The sequence below is a fragment of the Malaya genurostris genome, chromosome 2 (assembly GCF_030247185.1).
Source record: "Malaya genurostris strain Urasoe2022 chromosome 2, Malgen_1.1, whole genome shotgun sequence".
Classification (NCBI taxonomy): domain Eukaryota; kingdom Metazoa; phylum Arthropoda; class Insecta; order Diptera; family Culicidae; genus Malaya; species Malaya genurostris.
Window position 1 is genome coordinate 6,009,945 of NC_080571.1, and position 21,425 is coordinate 6,031,369.

Below are 21,425 nucleotides of genomic sequence, written 5' to 3' on the forward strand. Positions count from 1 at the left end.
TTGCTTATGTACCTAATTCTCGGTGTACCTTTTACGGCTGTTTTTAACATACACTTTTCCACTGGAACTGCTATGGTATTACATTTCATTACGTTCACTGTCTTGTTATTTCTGTAACACATGTCTGAAACATTCTAAATAATTATATGTTCTTGATTTCGGGAGGGGCCAGGGCCCCTCGGGCCCCCCCCTCTGGGTACGTGACTGCCTCGCAATCAAACCCAAACTGTGCTATTCGACAAAAACCTGCGTTTTTTAAGTTTATATTCAAATGTCTAGGACTCAGTTTTTACTTTTCGTAACTGGTGCTTTCGTTACGAGAAACGCGAGCCCCGAGAGGGAAGTTGGATGAAAATTTTAAAAATTAAAGAGCAAAGACAATTGTTTCAAGTTGCTCGGTTTGGAGCTGCAGTTCGTCAGTCTCCATGGTTGCAGTTTATTTTTTATAAGCCTTGACTTGATCTTTTCATCGTGCGCGGTTTGGTCCTGCTGTACAACCATCCGGTTAGGCCCGGTTCAAAAGCAGCCTGACAGTCCTCGTGCATTCGTGCTGCGTGACCAGTTTACCTGAGCTTCTTGAATTTCGTCTGGGTGGCGATGCTCGGTTCTCGAAACAAAGCGTGGTCCGTCCTCCTCTTCCTGCTGTTCGTAGGAGACAACCGGTCTGATCAGTGCTCTGTACATCACTAGCTTCGTACGGCGTTGCACTCGATCAGATGCCAGTGTCTTCAGTAGTCCAAAGTGAGCTTGATTTCCATCGTGGATATGACAGTTAGCAGCGATGTTCACCTCCTCAACCTCGTTACCATCCACAGCTAGAGGGATGAGTCATGTACTTTGTTTTAGTCTTATTTATTGCCAGTCCATGCAGTCTTGCTTCTTCCGTCAGTCGGGTTTATACCTCCTTAACCGCCTCTAGATTGAAAAATAAGTAGTTGAACTGACTTTTGGAATGTACTAATATGCCAAAGTAGCTTAAAGACTGTCCCAGAAAGTATGGACGCACTTTGATTTCGCTGTAAATAATTCACAAGTGTTAGATATTCAAATTTTATTCGATAATCTGATAATATTAGACTACAACAACAGAATATTATTCTCAACATTTGCTACTTCGCCATTGTAGACTTGCTGGCGCACCTTCTTGCGAACGTTCCGCATTAAATTCCGTACCGACTTCTTGGCGACAAGTTCTGACACTTTTTTTCCAATCCTTTTCGAACTGGTAAATGGTTTCGGCTGCCAAGACATGTTTCCTAAGATGTACCTTCGTTAATGCCCAAAATTCCTCAATTGGTCGAAGTTGTGGGCAATTTGGTGGATTCATGTCTTTTGGGATGAAAGTGACATTTTTTTGTAGTATACCATTCCACCGTTGATTTCGAGTAGTGGCAAGAAGCAAGATCCGACAAACAGACAACAGGATCCTAGTGGCTTCGAATCTTGGGTAGAAGTCGTTTTTGTAAACCTTCCTTGATGTATATTTCGCTTTTCATTGAAGCAGTGGTGATGAAGGGTTTCGAAATATTATCGCAGCTACCAATTGCTTGCCAGACCATAGCTTTCTTACCAAATTTTTCGACTTCAATCGATGTCTCGGACTGGTTTAACACTTGCCCTTCTCGCACCGTATAATATTGTGGTCCTGGTAAGAATTTGTAATCGAGTTTCACGTAGGTTTCGTCGTCCATGATTATGCAGCTCAAAATTCCGTTTTGGTTGTTTCTGATTCTTATAGGTTCGAAAATTCAAACACTCTTTAGCATGAAGAACATTTGACTTCGAAGGGCCCACTTTTTTGGCCACATCCCGAACTGAAACCTCCTTCTTTTGCTCGAACGCCTTCAGTATACGTTTATCCAACTCAGGGTTAGCAGGACCTTTTTTTCGACCCGTTTTCGGTGTATCCTCAAAGGTGTTATCCTCACCGAACTTCCTGAGTGTATTTCGCACTTTTTCACTAACTCCTTCCATTCTGGGACAGTCTTTAGTAGGTAGAGCAACTCCACGCTCAGGTGAAGATAAAGACTGTACTCGAAAAATAGTAACCGACGAAAATGGAAATAACAAATATTAGCTATGATTTTGACAATTTGGTTTATTGAACCTCCTATTCTAGGGTAAAGACCTGCATCTTGGACTTAACACCACCCATCCAATTTTGTACAACATTTGCGACATCTATTTTATACACTTCTCTGGTAATTAATAAGCACATACTAATGCCGCACTATGACAGCAAATAATCGCTGGCATTTCAATTGCTCTTGAAACTGAATTAGGGCCGATATACGGCTGTTCATAGATAATGCTTATATATGGCTTATGAATGCTTTATTATTTTAACGTTTCGTCTTTGACTCATCAGTGCAGAGCAGTTCAAATTGAACTGCTTAGTGCTAAACTCGGCAGTTCAATTGGAACCGCTAAGCAGACGTAAAGTTTCTGCTACTTACAGAACACTTTTTGTTTTGCAACGGAGTGCAATGTCTTTTCTGACGTGCCGAACGAAAACGTGTTTTCGACTATTTCTGGCCGATGCAGGTATGGTCATTTAGGGGTTAGCCAAATTTTGTGCTAGGGCACATAACCGTTTTTATTATTTTTACGTTTCGTCTTTGACTCATTATGAATGCTTACTTATGTATTCTGAAAACTGAATCCTGATTGATTTACAACATGTGAGCTATAAGATGTTTCTGTGCTCATAAAAGGCCATTTTCAGTGCTTACTGGTTACCTGGGTTTCTTCCACTTTTTCTTCAAATCCTTGTAGTTTTTGAGGGCGAAGATTTGGCGAGTCTGTTGGACTTGTCATTTAGTACACATAACTTCACGATATCAGTTCCGGCAAAAACAGGTTGTCATCTTCATGGGACAAGGCCATATGCCACATGAGAGAAAGGGTACCGTAACCACAGACCGACTGCCATACCAAGTACTTGTTGCCAAATTATTCGACCTTCTTCTTCCGAAACTTCTCTGGAACAACCAGGTGGGACTTGCCGACGAGAAACTTCAGACCGGAGATATCCTTGGCGCCCGCTTCCATGTACGTCTTATCGTTCATTACGATGTATTTTGGTTGCATCAATCAATCGCAAGACAGCTTTCTGGTGCTGTATTTGGCCATTGTATTCTGTTTTTTGGTTCGGTTACCTTGAAGACAAGAAGTTCAGCTCGCTTCATTGCCTGGTGGATTAACCTTTTATGGGACAAATATCAAATATCCCGTATCAAATGGTTCGGATTGTGCTTGAAGTAAATCCTCATCTTTTTGGCGTTCACAGGATTGCAATTATTAGCTTTTGTTCCGCTGCCAGTTGGCCGCATGGTTGTCTGGGACTGGAATGATTTTCTCACCCAGAACATGGGCGAATTGTCAATTTCAAACTGTTTCACGGTCCACCTGTGGCCTGGATTTTCCACAATCACGCACGAATTTTGTTGTTGAAGCACTTATTGCTTGGAATCCATCTCAATAACCACTTGACAGATTGTAACGTAATTTTCTACATGCAAACATCTAAACTAGTTTTTTTTCCGAAATTTCAAAAATTTTCACCCATTCGATAAGAAGTTTTGCACAGAATAAAGTGATTCTATTTGACGAAGATCTGGCGAGATTTTCATCTTTTCGCAGTTTCAATAATCTATCTTCCGCCTTAGTCTATTTCTCGTTAGCAGTAATAAACAGTAGAAATCTTTGTATCTTTCAGTATTACGAATTCATTTTTATACAATTATCACTCTTCGAGTTACAACGATTTGAAAAAAGTTTGAAGAAAGGGGCAAAATAAGGAATGAAAACCTCAAAACTTTACTAAATATTATCCTACGTGAAGGGTTTCGATTGTTCAAATATGTAAGGGTCGATTTTCACTAATATAGACTCAGATGTTAAGTCTCATGAATTATTCGGATTTGACTTCTGGTACCGGAGTAACCAATTATTTAGAGTGAAAGCAAAGTCTTGGCATTACATTCCTTTTGTAGAATTGGACCTTTCTGTTTCAACAGACTTCGCAACCGATTCTAAGCGTACAAAATCATTGCATGGCTAGTACTATGGATGCTACTGGCACTAAGAATCCTTCCAGGTCGGGGCTCGAAAATACGACAACTGGCTTGTAAGACCAGCGTCCTATGCATTGAACCGTCAACCCGGACTGATTATTTAGAGTGAAGGACTAGTAAAAATAAAATTCAATTTATCTTAGATCCTAGTATTATTGTTTGTGCCTCTGATAGGGGTAAGATAAGTTCTTCGAAGAATCTCACAGTTATATATGTATGCTTATGAGAAAGGTTGTTCCTCCGATTTATGCTACTTCGAGATTTCGATAAAAAGCTGGTCTGTTAGCTCTAATATACGTAACGTTTTATTCACCAATCGTTATAAATACCATCAACCTCAAATCATCTGCAATTTCACTAATCGATCACGTCTTTCGGAATTGATACACTCAAGTCAGCCACCACGTAGGCTGCTGCTGCCCATAACGCGGCACACTTATCGAGGTTCTTTGGATCCTCTACTGCCATGCTGTCCCCAGCGGAATGATGAAACCTAAATTAAAGTTTATGGAGTTTTGAACTTGAGTCGTCAATTGGGATATGTTCGCTCACCAGAAGTATTTCTCGTTTTTGTTCATCAGGGAAGCCCCAGGAAATCCTCGACTCGTCCAATGGGAAATATCCGGTCCGCCATCCGTAGGAGTCTCAAAGTCGGTTGCGTTCAGCGAGGACATCAACCTTCATAACAAACACACTTTTATTTACCACTTCTCAATTATAAGATACTGTATTGTTGTATACTAACTTGACAATCTCTCTGAATATGCACCCAGCGTCATTATTTCCCGAGAAATCCAACCCTCTCGGTTCGAAGGTGCCGATGTCCGATTCAAAGAAGAAATTGAATTCCTCTTTCTCGTTTGTTTTGTGTGCATCTTTGTAAGCTCTTCCTCCCCAAAGTCCTTCCTCCTCACCAGTCCACAAAATGGCTCTTATCGTGCGTTTCGGTCTTAATCCCATCGCCTTCAAGAAGGTTAAAGCTTTCCATGATATCAGTGCCCCACCGCCATCATCCATGGCACCCACACCGACATCCCAGCTGTCGAGATGCCCCGAGACAATAACCACCGATGAATTTGTGTACTTCGTTCCGACCAATTCAGCGATTGTGTTTCGCGAAACAAATGGTTCCAGGTTTCTATCTTCCATTTCCAAATGAATGGTCATTTGATCACCTCGTCTGTACTTTCTCAGAATCATTTCTGCGTCTTCCACAGTAATACAGGCTGATGGGATCTTTTTCACGCCTTCTTCATAATTCTGTCCACCGGTATGAGGCGATCCGATCGAAAATGGTGTAACCGATCTGATCAAAGTTGCCACGGCTCCTTTTTTAGAGGCGACAGATGCTCCTTTGCTGCGGTAAACCACCGTCTTTCCATAGCTCTCCCATTGAGGAACAAATACTACAATTTTTCCTTTCACCTGATCTGGAGTTATGGATTCGAACTCTTTGAACGATTCAACAGCCAGCACATCCGCAATGATTCCTCCCCGGGGAGTACCGACCGAAGTTCCAAGACCCAGCAAGGGAAGATTTTTTTTGAATGGTGTCACCAATTGTGCACTTTCGTATCCGCGTACCCAATGCGGCACTGTCGCGTTCTCCGTATGAACATTTTCTAATTGGTCTTCCTTCATACGATCTAGCACATAATCGATCGCTTTTTCCAACTGTTCGGAGCCGGCCAATCGAGCACCGAATGTGTCCACTAACTGTGATAAGCTCTCCCACGTTTTTCCTGCGAATTGTCCATCCACAATTCCGCTAATTATTTTGTTCACTATCGGTTGATAGGTTTTGATCTCTTGTAGCAAAGTATCCGGTAAATTGCATGAATTCTCGCTACTATTGTCCAACTCAAACTGATCGATACGATTATCCAACACGCTTGTCGAAGCTCGTCCCAACAGCAGAACTAGAAGTAGCAACAATTTCCGGTATGCTTCCATGGCATGAGCTTACTGACGACTGATCGCTTCGGTTCTGCCTTTTTGCTGAGCATGTTTTATTATCTCCCGTTGCTTGTCCAGTTTAACCCATTTAGTTTTTGTTTTGGTGGAAACGATACGATGTGAGTGTACAGTATCATATCTGTATTGGTTTCCATTGGATGATCGTGTGATCGTGTTCTGTTCTATCATGACAAGTGAGTCAGAATTCGACTATACTAGCGCATTGCCTATAAACATTCGGAGAAAGTGGAAGCAAGTAGATTGAAGGCGGTATTTTATATCACAAGAATTTTGGGCTCTGCTGTAACATAGAATCAGATGATTCTCAATTCATTTAGACATTTTTCGCAATATGTTCGTCGGAAATCATCGATCTTAATGTAATATTTGGGTTGTCACATTAGCCACATTCACAACTTAGAAGATAAAACCGAATAATTTTGATTTTCTTGATAAATAATAATTAGTCACTCTACACAACTGAAACGCGTTTTACGGTTATCTTAATGGCATTTTACTTATTAGGTAATTATTACAACATGTTTTAACTCTATAATGTCAATGAAATACATGGAATTTAAAAGTGATGATATGAAACATGAAAATCGTAATAGTAATTGGATTAAAACGAATGTTAAAGTATTTGATATAACGTCGTAATTATAGTAGATCAATGTTTACTTTTCTTGTAGTTTAGTTACAGACACTATAATGAGCATCCACAAGGAATCAAAATAATAAATACGCGATAAGCATTACGTGACCTAGGAAGTTTACTCGGAGTAGAGGAAAACTTCGCCTGAATTATTGAATTGCACACCAAATTTCTCTTTCGATATTCAGTATACTGAGGTCTTTTTTACGAGGGGGATACGCACAAAAAAAACCGCGTAGCTTCGGAAATCCGCGTACAAAAACCGCGAATCTATACCAGAGCTAATAAAAGTCATTTTCATTGACTCAAAAACGATGAAAATGACAAGAAATTACCTTCATTCTCAGCTTCGTTCGCAAACTATGAAAACGAAATCCATGTCCGGTCAATGACATAAGCGGGACAGTAGTTTCCGAATTGTGTTCTTTCTTTCAATTGCCCTTTCAGTCATTTGCAGTTATCAGTGAAAATCCCATAGTATGCAGTGTCGATATTCAACCGAAGTTGTGAGAATCGAAAATGACAGAAAAAGGTTTCACAATAACTTTTACCTGTTGGGGCTCGAATTTGTAGTAGTTTCGGTTTCCAAAGAGGTTCTGGGATGTAATTACTTCGTTTTGCCATATTTTAGTCACTTTTTATAGCCACGCCTCACGGATTTTCAAGAAGAAAATTGAAATTCTGCTGATGCTCCCTGAAGACGTTAGTTTAGTTTCATCTTCTGAAACTAGAACGAGGAAAGACTGACGTCTCAATTATACTCTCTCTTTGTGTCAATGAGAAACGAGAATGCTTTGTCTCTCTTCGTTTGTTCTGATGTCGGCCATTTACGAATTAGACAGTAAAATAACGAAAATGAAACTGTTGAATTGGATTGTTTAATTGAGAATACGTGACAATTTTAAGTTCTGATCTATACAAACTATTTTTTGTTACCAAATGTCTTCAAAAATTCATCAAACATCTGCAAACAAAACGCTAGAAAAAAAAAGATTCGGAGTTTTCCAAAATCGTAATTTTTTTCTCTAAATGTCTTAGAAATGCAAGAAACGTCGAAATCTAATGCAATCTCGAAAACGATTTTATTTAATAAAAATCGAAAAGTGTCAGAGGCGACTTAAATAGAAAATTTCGGTATAACACAAGATCTCGACGTTTCATGCATTTTGAAAACTGAATAAGAAAACCGCATAACTTTAAAAATTCACATAAAAATCGCGTAACTTCGGAAATCCCCGTAAAAAAACCGCGCAACTTCGGATATCTGCGTGAAATAATCGCGCAACTTCGGAAATCTGCATAAAAAATCCAAAATCCGTATGAAAAACAGTATAGGAAAACCGCATAAAAATACCTCAGTGTAATTATTTTTGCGGTTATGAATTGTATAACATTGTTTTCACCGGACGAACTGTAAAATCCGATCAACTCACAATCATCTGACAGTGAACTACCGGATTACGGTAAATCCTAAAAAAATATGTTACGGAACATGATCTCTTGACTTAGAAATGTCTTTAGACTTAATTCAGTAAAATTTGATTGATTTTCGGAAGTGAAAACATGATCATGCATCGAGAAGATTGTACGTGAAACGCTCAATTAGCTGTAATTTTTGTAATTTCCTGATGGTAAGTAAGATTTTCAGTATTTAAAGTTTTAATACTGCCAAGAAACTGTATGTGCCAGCTCTCTTTCGAAATGGTAGATGATCACATGCGTTACGCTACCGTCAACGATGGTCAACGATATGAATGGTAATTATAATAATTGAAATAAACCATTATTGAGTAAGTACCTAAGTCAGTAAGAATAAATATATTAACTTGTTGGACGAATGTATTTTATTAGTTATTTTTTAATTTTTTTCTTAAGGAGTATCGATAAGTAGTTAGCAACATCCAAACAGTTATTGCTCTGAAATGGCTCATTTTTTTGCAGCGTGTTTTGCGGTGACATGTTTGTTTACATGTCAATAACAGCTGCGCAATCGATTGGTTTCGGTACGGTTTATCGTTTCAATGATGAGTCGAATTGATCCGGAAACGCGAAAGAAAATTCTGCACACTTGGTGCTCGGAAAGTAGTGTCACGTACAACGAAATTGCAAAATGGGAGAAAGTGCACCACGCCAGTGTCAAAGAATATGATCGAGAAGTTCGGTAAGACCCTTTCCATGAAGGATTTGCCCCGATCCGGTAGGAAAACGGGTCCCAGCCAGCCCGGCCGGAACTTAAAAGTTACGGCGTCGACGCGGGATTTGGCCAAGCAGTTCAACACCAGCATCGGGATGATTCAACGGATCAAAGTTCGGAACTCTCTGAAAACGTACAAGAAACAGAAGGTGCCGAAAAAGTCCCTGGTACAGCAAGTTCAGGCCAAAACAAGAGCACGAAAACTGTATAACCGGATTCTACAGAATAAAGACGGATGCATACTGATCGACGACGAAACCTACGCCAAGGAAGACTCTCGAGCGCTGCCCGGACCGCAATATTATGAGAAATCGGTGTACCAGGACCTTGACGACGCTGACACCACGGTGGCGATGGAAAAGTTTGGGCAAAAGGTGTTGTACTGGCAAGCAATTTGTTCCTGTGGTTTGCAATCGTCGGTTTTCTTCACGAAGGGCACAATTAACGCCAAGGTGTACGAGGAAGAATGTTTGAAGAAGAGAATGCTGCCACTGTACAGAAAGGATAAGGCTTCTCCTCTCTTCTGGCCGGATTTGGGTTCAACCCACTACGCCAACTCCGTTCTACAGTGGTTGTCCAAAAATAATGTACAATTCGTGGAAAAGGACATCAACCCACCGAACTGCCCGGATCTTCGGCCAATTGAAAGGTATTGGGCAATTGTCGAGCGGCACTTTCGGAAGGAAGGTACAGTGTCCCAAAACATGCAGGAGTTCAAAAAAATGGACAGCTGTCACCAGGAAAGTCACAAAAGTAACTGTGCAAAATTTAATGACGAATTACTACAGATCGTTCAACTTACATAAATTAAAATAATCAAATGAAATAGAACCAATCGGTCTGTTGACTGGCCATCTTTTCGAACAAAAGTTTTGGTTATCATTAGCATGCCATTAAAGTGTACGCTTCACTCGATCGGCCAGCAAAAAATATCGCTGGTGAATCCCAGCTGATACTAACAGTACTATCTAGGGAGCTATAAACCGATCGGTTCCATACTAAAGACTGTACTCGACAAAACTGTAACAATTCCTTCTGTGTATAGTTTTGTATTACACAGGTAAAAACCTATGACGTTTTGAATGAAACTGATTTAGACTGCAATGCTCACAAGTGCAAAATTTCTCTACTAACTGTCTGATGATTATCGGGATGGCTTCCAAGCAAGAAGTTCTTCGACAAAAATGGTGGCAGCGGTCGGGAAAAACCCAGACCAATCCAACAGGAAGATCACGAAACAGTTGGTATTCGACAATCGGCGTTCAACAAGACCCAGGCGTGCTTTAAGGATACCCGCATTGGCTTGGCTGACTAACGGCTGTCAGCGGGCACAATATGGCTGGCAGCCATTCTGGTGTCCGGCTGCCTCGCCGTTACCAGACATACACCTTAAACGATACAACCGTATCCACCAGGATTTCTAAGGTAGACGTGGCTGCCAGCCGTTTGTCATACCGATGGATATCTTTGACATTTTCAGCGAAGGTGAAAAGCTGAAAACGCTCGGCTAACTAAGATATGTTTAGCCAAATTAGATTTGACAGCCGTTACTGAAACAATTTTGGTAGCCGTCTGGTGCCCATGGCTGCCCTGGTAGCCAAAAGGTCGTGCGGGTAGGAGTAGCCTAAGAATGCGTGGTTTAAGAAAACTCTTTATTCTAATGAAACAGATGTGATACGTTATACTAGAAATACTGTTGGGATTACGTGAACACTACTTTAGTAAACGGAAAATTGAATTCCAAATCCATTGGCTAATATTCTTAACCATCGTTGGTTAAGAAAAAAAGAAAGCTTCTAAAGATGTTGAATAATTGCAGTGTAGAGATTCACTTCAACCATAAAACTTGGTATGTGGAATAAAAATGCTTTATTTCAACAAACCGAAAAATCTACTTGTTCCAAATAGTCAATTTAGTTTTTTTTTAACACCTGACGCTGATCTTAATTTTAAAACCAAAAACTAGTGTATTATGAAATAACCAACTAAACTTTTTTTTGTTGAGTAAAAATATTCAAACTATTTCACTATCTGTATGTCATCTTCTCGTTGACAGTACGCAAACTCAAATCAAAGTTTTAGTCAAACGTGCGTATATAATCAAATCTGTGTTTGTTTTTCCGCTGATTGTGATGTTCATTCGCCAGTAACCTTCCTGCACAATCGGTGGTATGAAATTAATTGGGAACAAGGCATCTTTGAACCAGTAATTTCCCTGTGGAAATGGGCAGAGTCCTTCTTCTGATACCTGAGGGAAATTGGAATGGTTTGCGAAAATATACTGTATGTCACGGTACGAATCTTTCATCATATGACAGAATGGAGTGGTCGGCCATTTCAGTGGGTATTCGTTGAACTGGTTGTTACCAAGACGACTGTAGGCAACTCTCACTGCAGTCTGTAAAAAATTTCATTATGGATTATCAATTTCTAGGGTATATCTACATTTGTTACCTGAAAATCATTGTTCAGATCCCTGCGTACAGTTACTGTTCCATTGAGGACAGGAGTACTTCTGTTATACTTCCGAACGCGTACGTTACGTGCATCGAACACTGTTGTATCGCCCGTTTGTTCAAAACGTTGTAGGTCAACTTCTATTTTGCAGTAATGGTAAGGATAAAACATAACCGCAAATAATGAATATATCCCAGTTATTTTGAATAACAACTGACTCTTCATTCTGATTTACTCTGCGCCTAGTTTCTGCGACACAGCCGAGTTTGTGCTTTCGGGACCGCTCTTTAAACGGATTGAATGCGTGACAGAATTGGTTGTTAATTATACTATCGGATTAGTTCATCTCTTTACAAAAGATGAAATGTGACTGTGCCATTTTCGCAATACCTAGAATTGAATCTACGCGAGATGCATGGAATAGCGTGAGAATTGGAAGTAAATGATAAATCATCCTAATAGCACGAAACAGACGTAACGAAAAATGTCAACACAATGGATTCCGTTTTTTTGAAATGTAATTGTAGAGAAATGGTGTATATTTTACAAGTTTCGATCCGCAGATATCACCACAAAATTAAAATCTTTGACAACGACTAAAACAGTGAAACAGGCTAATCCAAGAGTATTATCAACTGTTTTAACTATATATTTCACGGTATGAAAACCTTTGTGTGCTTTGGCGAATGACAGAATGTGTGTTTTCAGGAACTTTCTCTTGTCAAGATTCACATTCAAAGACTCCTTGGACTGAGTCTATAGACACGTACTTATGATTGACAGATGTGGGTGGGAGTTAGTTTACATATTTTATAATGTAAAGAAATTGAACCTAAACATACCGAAATCGATCGTTTATGATTTTATGGTTTTATTACTAATTCAAATGATTCGTATTTTGTATATATTACACTCATTTATCGTAGAAAATAAAACGCGAAAAAAATGAATGAATGAATGAGAAAATGAATCTCCCGACAATCGGCTGACTGGAGATATATAAATTTTGGAAAATAATTGTTCCGTGCATCGTAGTTTCTATTGACATAGTAATATTAACTAAGGCATATCAAGATTTTCTTCCATCCCTGCTAATATAATTCTTCTTCCGTGGTATTCGTTGAGATGAAGTGGTACCGACGGTCTCTAGAAATAACGAGTATCGAGCTAACATTCTTTCAATTTTTTACTAAAAGTTTTTAATGATTTACTTCCGCCATGCATCATTCTGTTGGTTCATTGAACATTTTTACTCATTCGGTCAACAACAATAAGCAACTTCAGGTGGTCTACTATAGCTCAGCTCAAGCTGCAAATTCACAGGATAATTTGTAGCGGAGGTTAGAGTTTTTGGGTTTTATTTGTTTAAAAATAAGTGCTTCGTGCAGATTTTAGGTAAAGTTTATGTTTTCATGTATTTATTCGTCAGCGATCCTTTTGTTTTGTATTATTTGAAATTTCAAATCACTTGATTTTGAACTTATGTAATTAGTTTTACACTTTACTGATGACATAAAGTAAACTTATCTCGAAAGCGACTGTAATAGTAACTCAAAGAGTCCATTTTTCATTGGAGGCGCTCTTAGAGCCATTGACAGCTTTATTACATTCCCATAACAGTCGGGCCACTAGATGTATTTACTTTAAGCTTTAGTGCTGATTCAGTGTCTACGTAGTGGGGTCTCTAGGATTGGGAATTGGAAAGTTGTCTCGAAACAGAAAAGAAAAATGACCTGAATAAATGTATATATTATGAAAAAGCTTTATCTTTTGAAAAGCCATGACACGAACTCGTATAAGATGAATAAAAGTAATCATCCAAAACTGATTGATTGATTGAGTATCTTCATTAGCAAAAGATAAGAAAAGATGGTCAAGCAACGGAGATGCTTATTTTGAACCCAGTTATACAACAAATATGACACGTGGAGGTTTACTTTGCATACTAGTGCTGATTATTTCAGTTTTAGCCGAGACTTCTAGTGCTGAATTGGATGCATGTAAATTGGATGAAGGCTTGATTCGAGAGATTCGTGGCTATCAACCGGTGGTGGATAAGATTATCTATGAAATTGTCAGTGGAAGATTTGCTGGAAAAACATGGGAAAGTCTTGCGGAGTTAACTGATCGCTTTGGATCACGTATGTCCGGATCACAACAGTTGGAAGATGCGATCGATTATACTGTTGAAAGGATGTTACTTGATGGGCTTGAACATGTTCACACAGAAGAGGCTCCCGTACCGCACTGGGTGCGTGGTTTTGAGCGAGCTGAAATGATAGAACCATCTTACAAACCATTATCTATCCTCGGGTTGGGAACAACAGTTGGAACACCGGAGGGAGGGATATCTGCGGCTGTCGTAGTCGTAGAAACCTTCGATGAATTGGAAGCGCTATCTGATGAACAAGTACAAGGGAAGATAGTAGTATTTGTTCCCGAATGGAACGGTTACGGAACAACCGCTAGGTATCGTGGAGAGGGTGCGTCAGCAGCTGCTAAAAAGGGTGCTGTGGCAAGTTTGATAAGATCGATAACACAATTCTCAATAGGTTCTCCACATACCGGAGGACAGTGGTATGAGGACGGTGTACGAAAAATTCCTACAGCCTGCATTACTGTAGAAGATGCTGATATGCTATTGAGAAAGTATCGCCGAGGAGAGTCGTTGAAGATTCATTTGGTGCTGGAGGACAACAATTTGGATCCATTCATGTCTAGAAATGTCATAGGAGAATTAACAGGAACTGTTTATACCAATAAGTCGGTAGTAGTTGTTTCGGGACACTTGGATGGCTGGGATGTAGGCGTTGGAGCAATGGACGACGGCGGAGGGATCATGATTTCCTGGAAAGCACTGACTTTTTTGAAAGCCATGGGTTTGAGACCACGACGAACAATCCGGGCCATTCTTTGGACGGGCGAAGAACAAGGTTTATGGGGCGGCAAGCAGTACTATCAGGACCACAAGCAGCAAGCTGAGGAAGAGTTCAACTTTTTCTTCGAGGCCGATATCGGAACTTTCAATCCAACCGGATTCGATTTCGTGGGTAACGAAAATGCTGCTTGTATATTCCACGAAATTGTGAAGTAGATATCATCTAACCAAAGTGCTTTGTATAATGTGTGAATATAATAATTTCTTATATTGTAGATTGATGGAACCACTGAATGCTACTGAATTTAGAGTTACGAATGACGCAGGTCCGGATATCTCATACTGGGTTGGAGATGGCTTTCCGGCAGCTGCTCTTATCAATGAAAATGAGAGATACTTTTGGTAGTGTGATAAAGCATGAAAGCATTTTCAAAAGATATTTATTGTTAGTTTTTGTAGGTTTCACCATACAGAAGGCGATAGCATGCTGCTGGAAAATTCTCAAATTTTGGATAAATGCGCCGCAATCTGGGCTGCAGCTGCTTATGTAGTGGCAGATTTGAGTACACCGATGCCCAAGTCGGTTGCCGGAAAGCAGGACAATGAATGAAATATATGATTTAATAAAAAACATTTAGAAAATATACCGTCAAAAGTACGGTATTTCAACACAGTTGATTTTATAACATGAAAAAACTGAGTTTATCTAGAAAATGAATACTTCGGTAGTGCTTAGAGTGTTGATATATAACTAGTTAAATTGTTGGAGAAAATTGATTCTGGATGCTTTTTCTTTCAAATATAACAAAAGAATCTGGGAATGTAGTGGGATTATAACAGTGCATAACCATTTAGGGGTTCACCTAAGTTTGTGCTTAGGGCACATAACCGTTTTTACTACGAGTCCGCATCGAATCTCGTTCATAAAAGTAGGGGAGAGAACTGTCAAATTCGTTCAAAATAGCAGCACTGTGCACGCATACAATTGACATTATATGTTGAATGTATTGCCGTGTGATGGCGTTGCTGAATTGGCGATTGAGTTCGCTCCAAGATGACAGGGTCTGCACAAACTTAGGTTAACCCCTAAATGACCATACCTGAATCGGGAAGTATTAGCCGCAAATAACGTTTTCATTCGGCACGTCAGCAAAAATATGGCACTTCCATGCCAATTAAAAAGTGTTTTGCAAATAACATTAACTGTACGTCTGCTTACCGGTTCAAGTTGAGCTGTTTAAGTTTGCACTAAGCAGTTCAATTTGAACTACTCTGTACTGACGAGTCTAAGACGAAACGTAAAGAAAAGTGTATAACCAATTAATGGAAGATAAAACTTATAAGCTTCAAACATAATGATTCATTACAGCGGTACTTTGAGGTACTACTGTCAACAAACGTTTATTTGTGCTGACATATCATTAGAATGAAAATGTTCGGTATTTCGGCTGTTCGAACCTTGTCATACACACTTAAATTGGATTAGCGACCTCAGCTGTTCAAATCTCGGTAGGAGATCTTTTCGGTAAAAATAACGTTTCATCACAGCGGTACCTTATGGTACTGCTGTCAACAAATGTTCATTTGTGCTGATATATCAGTGGAATGAGAATGTTCGGTAGTTCGGCTGTGCAAAACTCGTCAAAATGTGGAAGAATTACCGAACGAAATTAAGTGTGAAAGAAGCAAAAATTATCGAACGAAGTTTAGTGTGGAGTATCGTAGAATTGGATCACAAAAAACATATTTCAGTTGTTCACAATTACTAATAAATAGATAAATATGACAGGTAAACTAATTTGCCCCACATTCCAGCACATTCATTCAGAATGTACATTTAAAATTCAAAGACAATACACAATTAAAACCAATTCTCAAATTCAGTAAAGTATGTTAATATGCCAAGACAAATCGGCAATACGCAATTTTACTGATTCCTTAGTAACCAATGTTGTGTTTTCCGAGATTCGTTTAGTAGATTTACTGATTTTTCAGCAATGGGTATATTTTTACATGTTTTTGCTAAGATTTGGCAAAATCTTGTGCAGATTAGAGCTATGTGTGTCAGTCCCGCCTTAACACAGATGTCAGTAATGCTCAGGCACCAATCAGACACTTATTCCTCATAAATGACACACTTGAGCATATTCGTTTCCACTCTGAGGCACAATACGTAGCACACTGAGGCACAATTTCTGCGTCTGTGCACAACCAAGAGCACAGATTATTATTCCAGTGTTGGCAAACACAAAACTGTATGTGTTAAGCGAATCACCCTTGTGCAGAACTCAACAGTAATTGACAATTATCCCGACATCAGCATTTGCCGAAATTTCGAAATATGAGTTAGCTTCTGCCGAAATTCGGCTAGATAACTGTAATTTTCATTTTCGCTTTGCACTACGCTGTCATTTTCTGACGAAATATTTCGGAAAAGCTTTCCGATGGTCATAAGAAGAAATGGAATTAGTTTAAAAGGAAGACGTGAGAATCTACTGTCACGCTGCTTTTCACGTAAACCAAGTTTTCCTGCCCCGAGAAGTGGCATTACTGCTTAAACCATAGTCAAAGCCACCATAAATATGTTTGTTCAAATTTAAGCCTAGAAATTCAATAAAATCCTTAAACATGATTGTTATAAACATAGTGGTGGATTTTTTATTTTCGTCACATTTCAAAGAAATTATACAACTGTACTGTTCAGTCAATATAGCATACCATTTAGTATATTTTTTTATATCAGACCATATAGAAATTAGGAGGAAATTTAACTTACAGCATGTAACTTTTTCTTCGCTCGATGAAAAGTACTTATTATTAAGTTATTTTTCGGCAGCGTGTATATGAAATAAACGCTGTTGCAGTAATAGAGCAAAACGGTGTAATTGAACAAACGTCATGAGCACGTGTATGAGGTAAACAATTTGTCTAATACGTTGATAATATTGATATACAGTTCATATAAAATTGTAATTATTACCAATAATTTATCACTGAAAAAGCTACGAAAAATGCTACTGCAGAGACTGTTTGTTGGTAATATTCCGGCAGACACCAATGAGCAAGAACTGAAGCAAGAATTTTCCGCATATGGTACAGTGAAAGCGATTGATTTGAAATGCAAACCAAATGCTCTTAGCAATTCAGTCGACACCTTTGCGTTTGTTAATATCGAATTAGACGACCGAACATTGTGGCGTTGCATCAGTGAGTTCCGGCAGCAACAGTACAAAGGAGTCTATCTGAATGTGTCGAAAGCTAAAGAGTCGTTTCTGGATCGATTAAAACGAGAACGGGAGGAGGCTGAAGCTGGGAAGCTTAGTAGCGACCTACTTAATCCGTATAAATCAAAACCTAGTGATGTGCGAGGGGAAACCAAGCCTTCGCCACTTCCGGTGCTGCCAACGATTCAGAAAGAAGTTCAATCTTCCAGTTCGGAATCAAGTTCAGAAAGTGAAAATGAGCAACCGGAACCGGTTAGAAAACTTCCCTTTAGTCGAAAACAAAAGGAAGCCGAAGATGATCATCTTGTTCGCAAATGGAATCAAGAGACGTACATTGAGCATGGTAAGCTGAAAATTGTACCAATCACCGGTGAGGTGAAAGAAGTGATTGATAAAAGCAAGAACTGGAAGAAAAAGGATAAGAATTTAGACGAGAAAGCGCGACTGGCAGATGAAAAACGAAAACAAGGATTAACAAAACTGCAAAATGCCTATGAACAACAGAAAAAGGCCATTCAAAAGGCCTTGGCAGGTGGCGAAACAAACAAAAAGAAGAAAATTGTTTTCGATGAAGATGTTGACGAACCATCGGGAGAATCTAACAAAATATCACTTTTTAATGATGAGGATATTGATGATGGTTTCAAGGGCAATTTCAAGGTTCATAAACAGCTTGCAGACAACAGTACGTAATTAGTTAATGTAATTTAACCGTTTTTTTATTACTAATTTTCGTATTTGTTTCCTAGATGAAAGAGGTCAACGGTTGTTTGAAATGCAAACGCAGTTCCATGGTGACTCTCGATTTAAATTGGATGAACGATTTTTGGATAAAGACGCTTCGGTAACAAATGAAGAGATGTCGAATAAAAACGGTGTGAATCTAGGAGACCAAGAGCGTATAAAGCAATATGAAATACTTTCAAAGGTCACCGGAAAACAGATTCAGGCTAGATCTCAATTCAACTCCGAACAATCCGGAAGAAAGGTAATGCAACGTTATGATCCTTCTGTACAAAAAAAGGAGACAGAGCAGCCATTAAAGAAGGTCAAACATTTAACCGATGAAGATCTAATCGAAGCCAAGAAAGCAATGCGACCGGTTGATGATTATAAAGTATCGGAAGATAAATTCTATACTGTATCAGATAGTATTACTAATGTCATTGGAAACTCTTCCGGAGGATTCAGCTTGCTTTCAATGTTTGGAGCTGCTCCAGTCGATGAGAACGAAGATGAGGGAATCGAGAATCAAGAACTTGATAAACCAGCGTTCAGCGCAGCTCGTTTCAAATACGAATCCTCTGCAAGTGAAGATGAAGAAGGCACCCAGGATCCATCAAACGATAACCAATTAATCGGGCAAGTTTCGAACGAGGAAATCGAAACGAAATCCAAAAAGCAAAAAAAGAAGGCTGGTTACTTTTCAAAACAAGGAATCTGGAAAGAAAATTTTTTCTTTCTTCCTGACGATCCTCGTTTCGTAGAAGGCCGAAAATTTTTCTTTGAATTCGCCAGTTCTTCGGCTGCTGAAGCGAATAAAGAAAAAGATGAGCAGGTCAAGGATATTCGGAAAATTTTCAAAAAACGAAGAACACGAGAAACTAGGAATGTGAACCAAATGCGGGCGAAACGGGGTTTAAAGTTATTAAAAAATAGGCGAAAATGAAAACGGTTGTGCTCAATTTTCCGAGAATAATTTCCGTTTTGAAAAAAGAATATTTTATTGATTTCTAGATTGCACTTTGGAAAAGTGTAATACACAATCCAAAGTTTCAAAACGGAACAAGTTTATGTTATAAATAATTATGCTAAGACTCACAATCAGTTACTATTTTCTTCTCATCCATCCACAACATAAATTCTTAAAAATTCATGCACATCTATATAAAAGTTTGGCCTTTATTTACATTCTCACCAACAATAGCACGATTGCACGATAATTGCGTCTGTCGTGCCTTCGATTCAAGCATATCTTTATCACTGTGCATACGACGAATCGCACTTTTCATGGCTCCCAGAAATTTGAGCATCGTTGTCTCCTCCTGTTTTACGAACAGAGCATGTGCTAAGAATGGAACTTTTCGTAAACTTCGCCCGCTCAGTCCAGCACTCAATTGAGCAAGGTTTTTCAGACTATTAACCACCACGGATTGATCGGTGGATTCTGCAAAAGATGGAATATTTTCATCGTCCCCAATAATCCCAACATTCTGTAGATCATCCAGGGCTGTTCGATAAATTTCATATATCGCATGATGACTAGGATTCCCGATGAACTGCACTATATCAGCCCTGTCCAGAAAAGCCAAATCGATGCTTCCAGTTAGATTAGAAGTAGCTAGTACAAAAACATTCGGATATTTTCGAATTCGATCCAGCTGAGTGAGTACAGCGTTTACAACTCGAATACTGTCACTCGGTTCATTGTTAGAAATAGATTCTCTGGCGAAGGCTATAGATTCCACTTCATCTACCAGTACGCAAACCAGTGCTGATCGATCCTGACAGAGCTCGTGAATTTGTCCAAAAACCTTTTGAACTAGTTTTCCACTCTCGGAGAACCATTTGGAAAACAAACTGTGACTGTTGATTTCGATCAAATGTGCATGTTTGTAGTGATCGACCATGCGGATGGACAGTTTCTGAGCCAAAGCTTTACAAAGACTGGTTTTTCCTGTACCAGGTGGGCCGTGAAGAAGGATCAATCTACACGATACAAGAGCATTAATTTAAAAAAAAAATCTACTATGAAACTAAAAACTTACCGATTACAGGCTATCAAATTTGTATTAACATTTTTCCGTGAAAATAGCATCGTAGTCTTTATGAAACTAAGCAAATCATCTTTCAGGCCTTCATCATATATCAAACTTTCCCACAATCCATGAAACTCTTTAGCAGGAAGAAGCCAATGGTTTGCTATCTGAATCTCATCTCCATCTTGTTCAATAATTTCCTCCTCTCCGGTACCTTCCAACAACAGGTACGTGTACAGGCATAGATCCGTACGTGGTGTATTTTCCGTAATTTTATCGCAAATCATAACATTGGCCACATTTGGATAGCTTACAAAGAATACATGGTCTTTGGACAGGGTTCGGTGGTCCGCTAAGTATTGATGTATAGCTTGTACTAGATCAGGGGCTGGAAGCTTTTTGTTGAATCTATAACAAGCATTTTTGATTGGTTAAAGTTCTTATCACATATCTGTATATTATACCCTCTCATGCAGGCAATTTCAATGTTGATTGAGTCCGGATTCTCCATTTCTGTGTACACTTATTATTGCTGCGATATTTTGAACAGACAAGGCGTTACGAATGGCGGTTGATTTTAGTGTTGCCAGTTCATTTATCCTAAAATCTGTGTTTGGTGCAAAATTCTATCTATATTGTCGCTGCAGTTGATATCTGAAAAACCAGTTTGATATCTGACCAATCCATAACGTCGCTGTTAGTGCGCATATTAGTGCATCACTACGCGAATAAAGCGCGTTACTTTCGCCATCATATATTCCACGTCGAACGTGATAATTGATGCTGGAAGTATTTTCCAGTTAACCACCCCTATTCTGTATTTCGATCGAATCGGATTTTGTCGAACGAATGTAAAAATTTGCATTCTTTAATTTGATCGAGTGATGCTTTTGTATGGAAAACTCGAACTCGATCGAGCTACAGAAAGCAAATTTTTACATTCGTTCGACAAAATCCGATTCGATCGAAATACAGAATCGGGGTGAACATATCGGTATCAGAAACTCTGCAACATAAGTACCAAAAAAATGTCAGCAGATTTCATTTAACTAAGCAATAAAAAAGGTCTTTTCTCATTCCTATCCAAGCTAAAACCCCTAATCGGTATTTATAGCGGCCCTCACATGAGAATTATTCTTGTCATTTTTAATGATGACTTTTAATGATATTTCAAATTTGCATAGAAAACTCGTCATTACTGTACCATACACGGTCATAATAAAATG

At 39.0% G+C, this 21,425-nt stretch overlaps 5 protein-coding genes across 5 annotated transcripts; 2 read left to right on the forward strand and 3 right to left on the reverse strand.

Moving 5' to 3' along the window:
- Window positions 1-4,358: 4,358 nt before the first annotated feature.
- LOC131431992 (carboxypeptidase Q-like) lies at window positions 4,359-6,462 on the reverse strand. Its single transcript, XM_058598002.1, has 3 exons — window positions 4,822-6,462; window positions 4,629-4,754; window positions 4,359-4,569 (listed from the first exon to the last, which is right to left on the reverse strand). Exons 1-3 carry the CDS (start codon window positions 6,027-6,029, stop codon window positions 4,434-4,436), a joined length of 1,470 nt encoding a protein of 489 aa, XP_058453985.1. The 5' UTR covers window positions 6,030-6,462; the 3' UTR covers window positions 4,359-4,433.
- Window positions 6,463-10,597: 4,135 nt separating this feature from the next.
- Window positions 10,598-11,614, reverse strand: LOC131432543 (uncharacterized). Its single transcript, XM_058598880.1, has 2 exons — window positions 11,336-11,614; window positions 10,598-11,279 (listed from the first exon to the last, which is right to left on the reverse strand). Exons 1-2 carry the CDS (start codon window positions 11,561-11,563, stop codon window positions 10,947-10,949), a joined length of 561 nt encoding a protein of 186 aa, XP_058454863.1. The 5' UTR covers window positions 11,564-11,614; the 3' UTR covers window positions 10,598-10,946.
- A 563-nt stretch (window positions 11,615-12,177) lies between these two features.
- On the forward strand, window positions 12,178-15,144 carry LOC131432542 (carboxypeptidase Q-like). Its single transcript, XM_058598879.1, has 3 exons — window positions 12,178-14,428; window positions 14,493-14,618; window positions 14,676-15,144. Exons 1-3 carry the CDS (start codon window positions 13,257-13,259, stop codon window positions 14,824-14,826), a joined length of 1,449 nt encoding a protein of 482 aa, XP_058454862.1. The 5' UTR covers window positions 12,178-13,256; the 3' UTR covers window positions 14,827-15,144.
- A 1,981-nt stretch (window positions 15,145-17,125) lies between these two features.
- Window positions 17,126-19,264, forward strand: LOC131431394 (probable RNA-binding protein CG14230). The gene is made up of 2 exons (XM_058597075.1): window positions 17,126-18,125; window positions 18,190-19,264. Exons 1-2 carry the CDS (start codon window positions 17,228-17,230, stop codon window positions 19,107-19,109), a joined length of 1,818 nt encoding a protein of 605 aa, XP_058453058.1. The 5' UTR covers window positions 17,126-17,227; the 3' UTR covers window positions 19,110-19,264.
- On the reverse strand, window positions 19,137-21,003 carry LOC131431395 (pachytene checkpoint protein 2 homolog). Its single transcript, XM_058597076.1, has 3 exons — window positions 20,664-21,003; window positions 20,209-20,607; window positions 19,137-20,149 (listed from the first exon to the last, which is right to left on the reverse strand). Exons 1-3 carry the CDS (start codon window positions 20,708-20,710, stop codon window positions 19,324-19,326), a joined length of 1,272 nt encoding a protein of 423 aa, XP_058453059.1. The 5' UTR covers window positions 20,711-21,003; the 3' UTR covers window positions 19,137-19,323.
- Window positions 21,004-21,425: the final 422 nt, after the last annotated feature.

Bases quoted from the DNA above. Each gene is read 5' to 3' on its own strand.
- LOC131431992 (XM_058598002.1), bottom strand. From the start codon at position 6,029: ATGGAAGCATACCGGAAATTGTTGCTACTTCTAGTTCTGCTGTTGGGA. The intron at 4,755-4,821 runs GTTAGTATACAA...TTTGTTATGAAG, and splicing joins ATATTCAGAGAGATTGTCAA to GTTGATGTCCTCGCTGAACG. The intron at 4,570-4,628 runs GTGAGCGAACAT...ACTTTAATTTAG, and splicing joins AAAAACGAGAAATACTTCTG to GTTTCATCATTCCGCTGGGG.
- LOC131432543 (XM_058598880.1), bottom strand. From the start codon at position 11,563: ATGAAGAGTCAGTTGTTATTCAAAATAACTGGGATATATTCATTATTT. The intron at 11,280-11,335 runs GTAACAAATGTA...AATTTTTTACAG, and splicing joins ATCTGAACAATGATTTTCAG to ACTGCAGTGAGAGTTGCCTA.
- LOC131432542 (XM_058598879.1), top strand. From the start codon at position 13,257: ATGACACGTGGAGGTTTACTTTGCATACTAGTGCTGATTATTTCAGTT. The intron at 14,429-14,492 runs GTAGATATCATC...CTTATATTGTAG, and splicing joins ATATTCCACGAAATTGTGAA to ATTGATGGAACCACTGAATG. The intron at 14,619-14,675 runs GTAGTGTGATAA...TAGTTTTTGTAG, and splicing joins GAAAATGAGAGATACTTTTG to GTTTCACCATACAGAAGGCG.
- LOC131431394 (XM_058597075.1), top strand. From the start codon at position 17,228: ATGCTACTGCAGAGACTGTTTGTTGGTAATATTCCGGCAGACACCAAT. The intron at 18,126-18,189 runs GTACGTAATTAG...TTTGTTTCCTAG, and splicing joins TAAACAGCTTGCAGACAACA to ATGAAAGAGGTCAACGGTTG.
- LOC131431395 (XM_058597076.1), bottom strand. From the start codon at position 20,710: ATGGAGAATCCGGACTCAATCAACATTGAAATTGCCTGCATGAGAGG. The intron at 20,608-20,663 runs GTATAATATACA...TGCTTGTTATAG, and splicing joins GAAATTGCCTGCATGAGAGG to ATTCAACAAAAAGCTTCCAG. The intron at 20,150-20,208 runs GTAAGTTTTTAG...TGTATCGTGTAG, and splicing joins AATTTGATAGCCTGTAATCG to ATTGATCCTTCTTCACGGCC.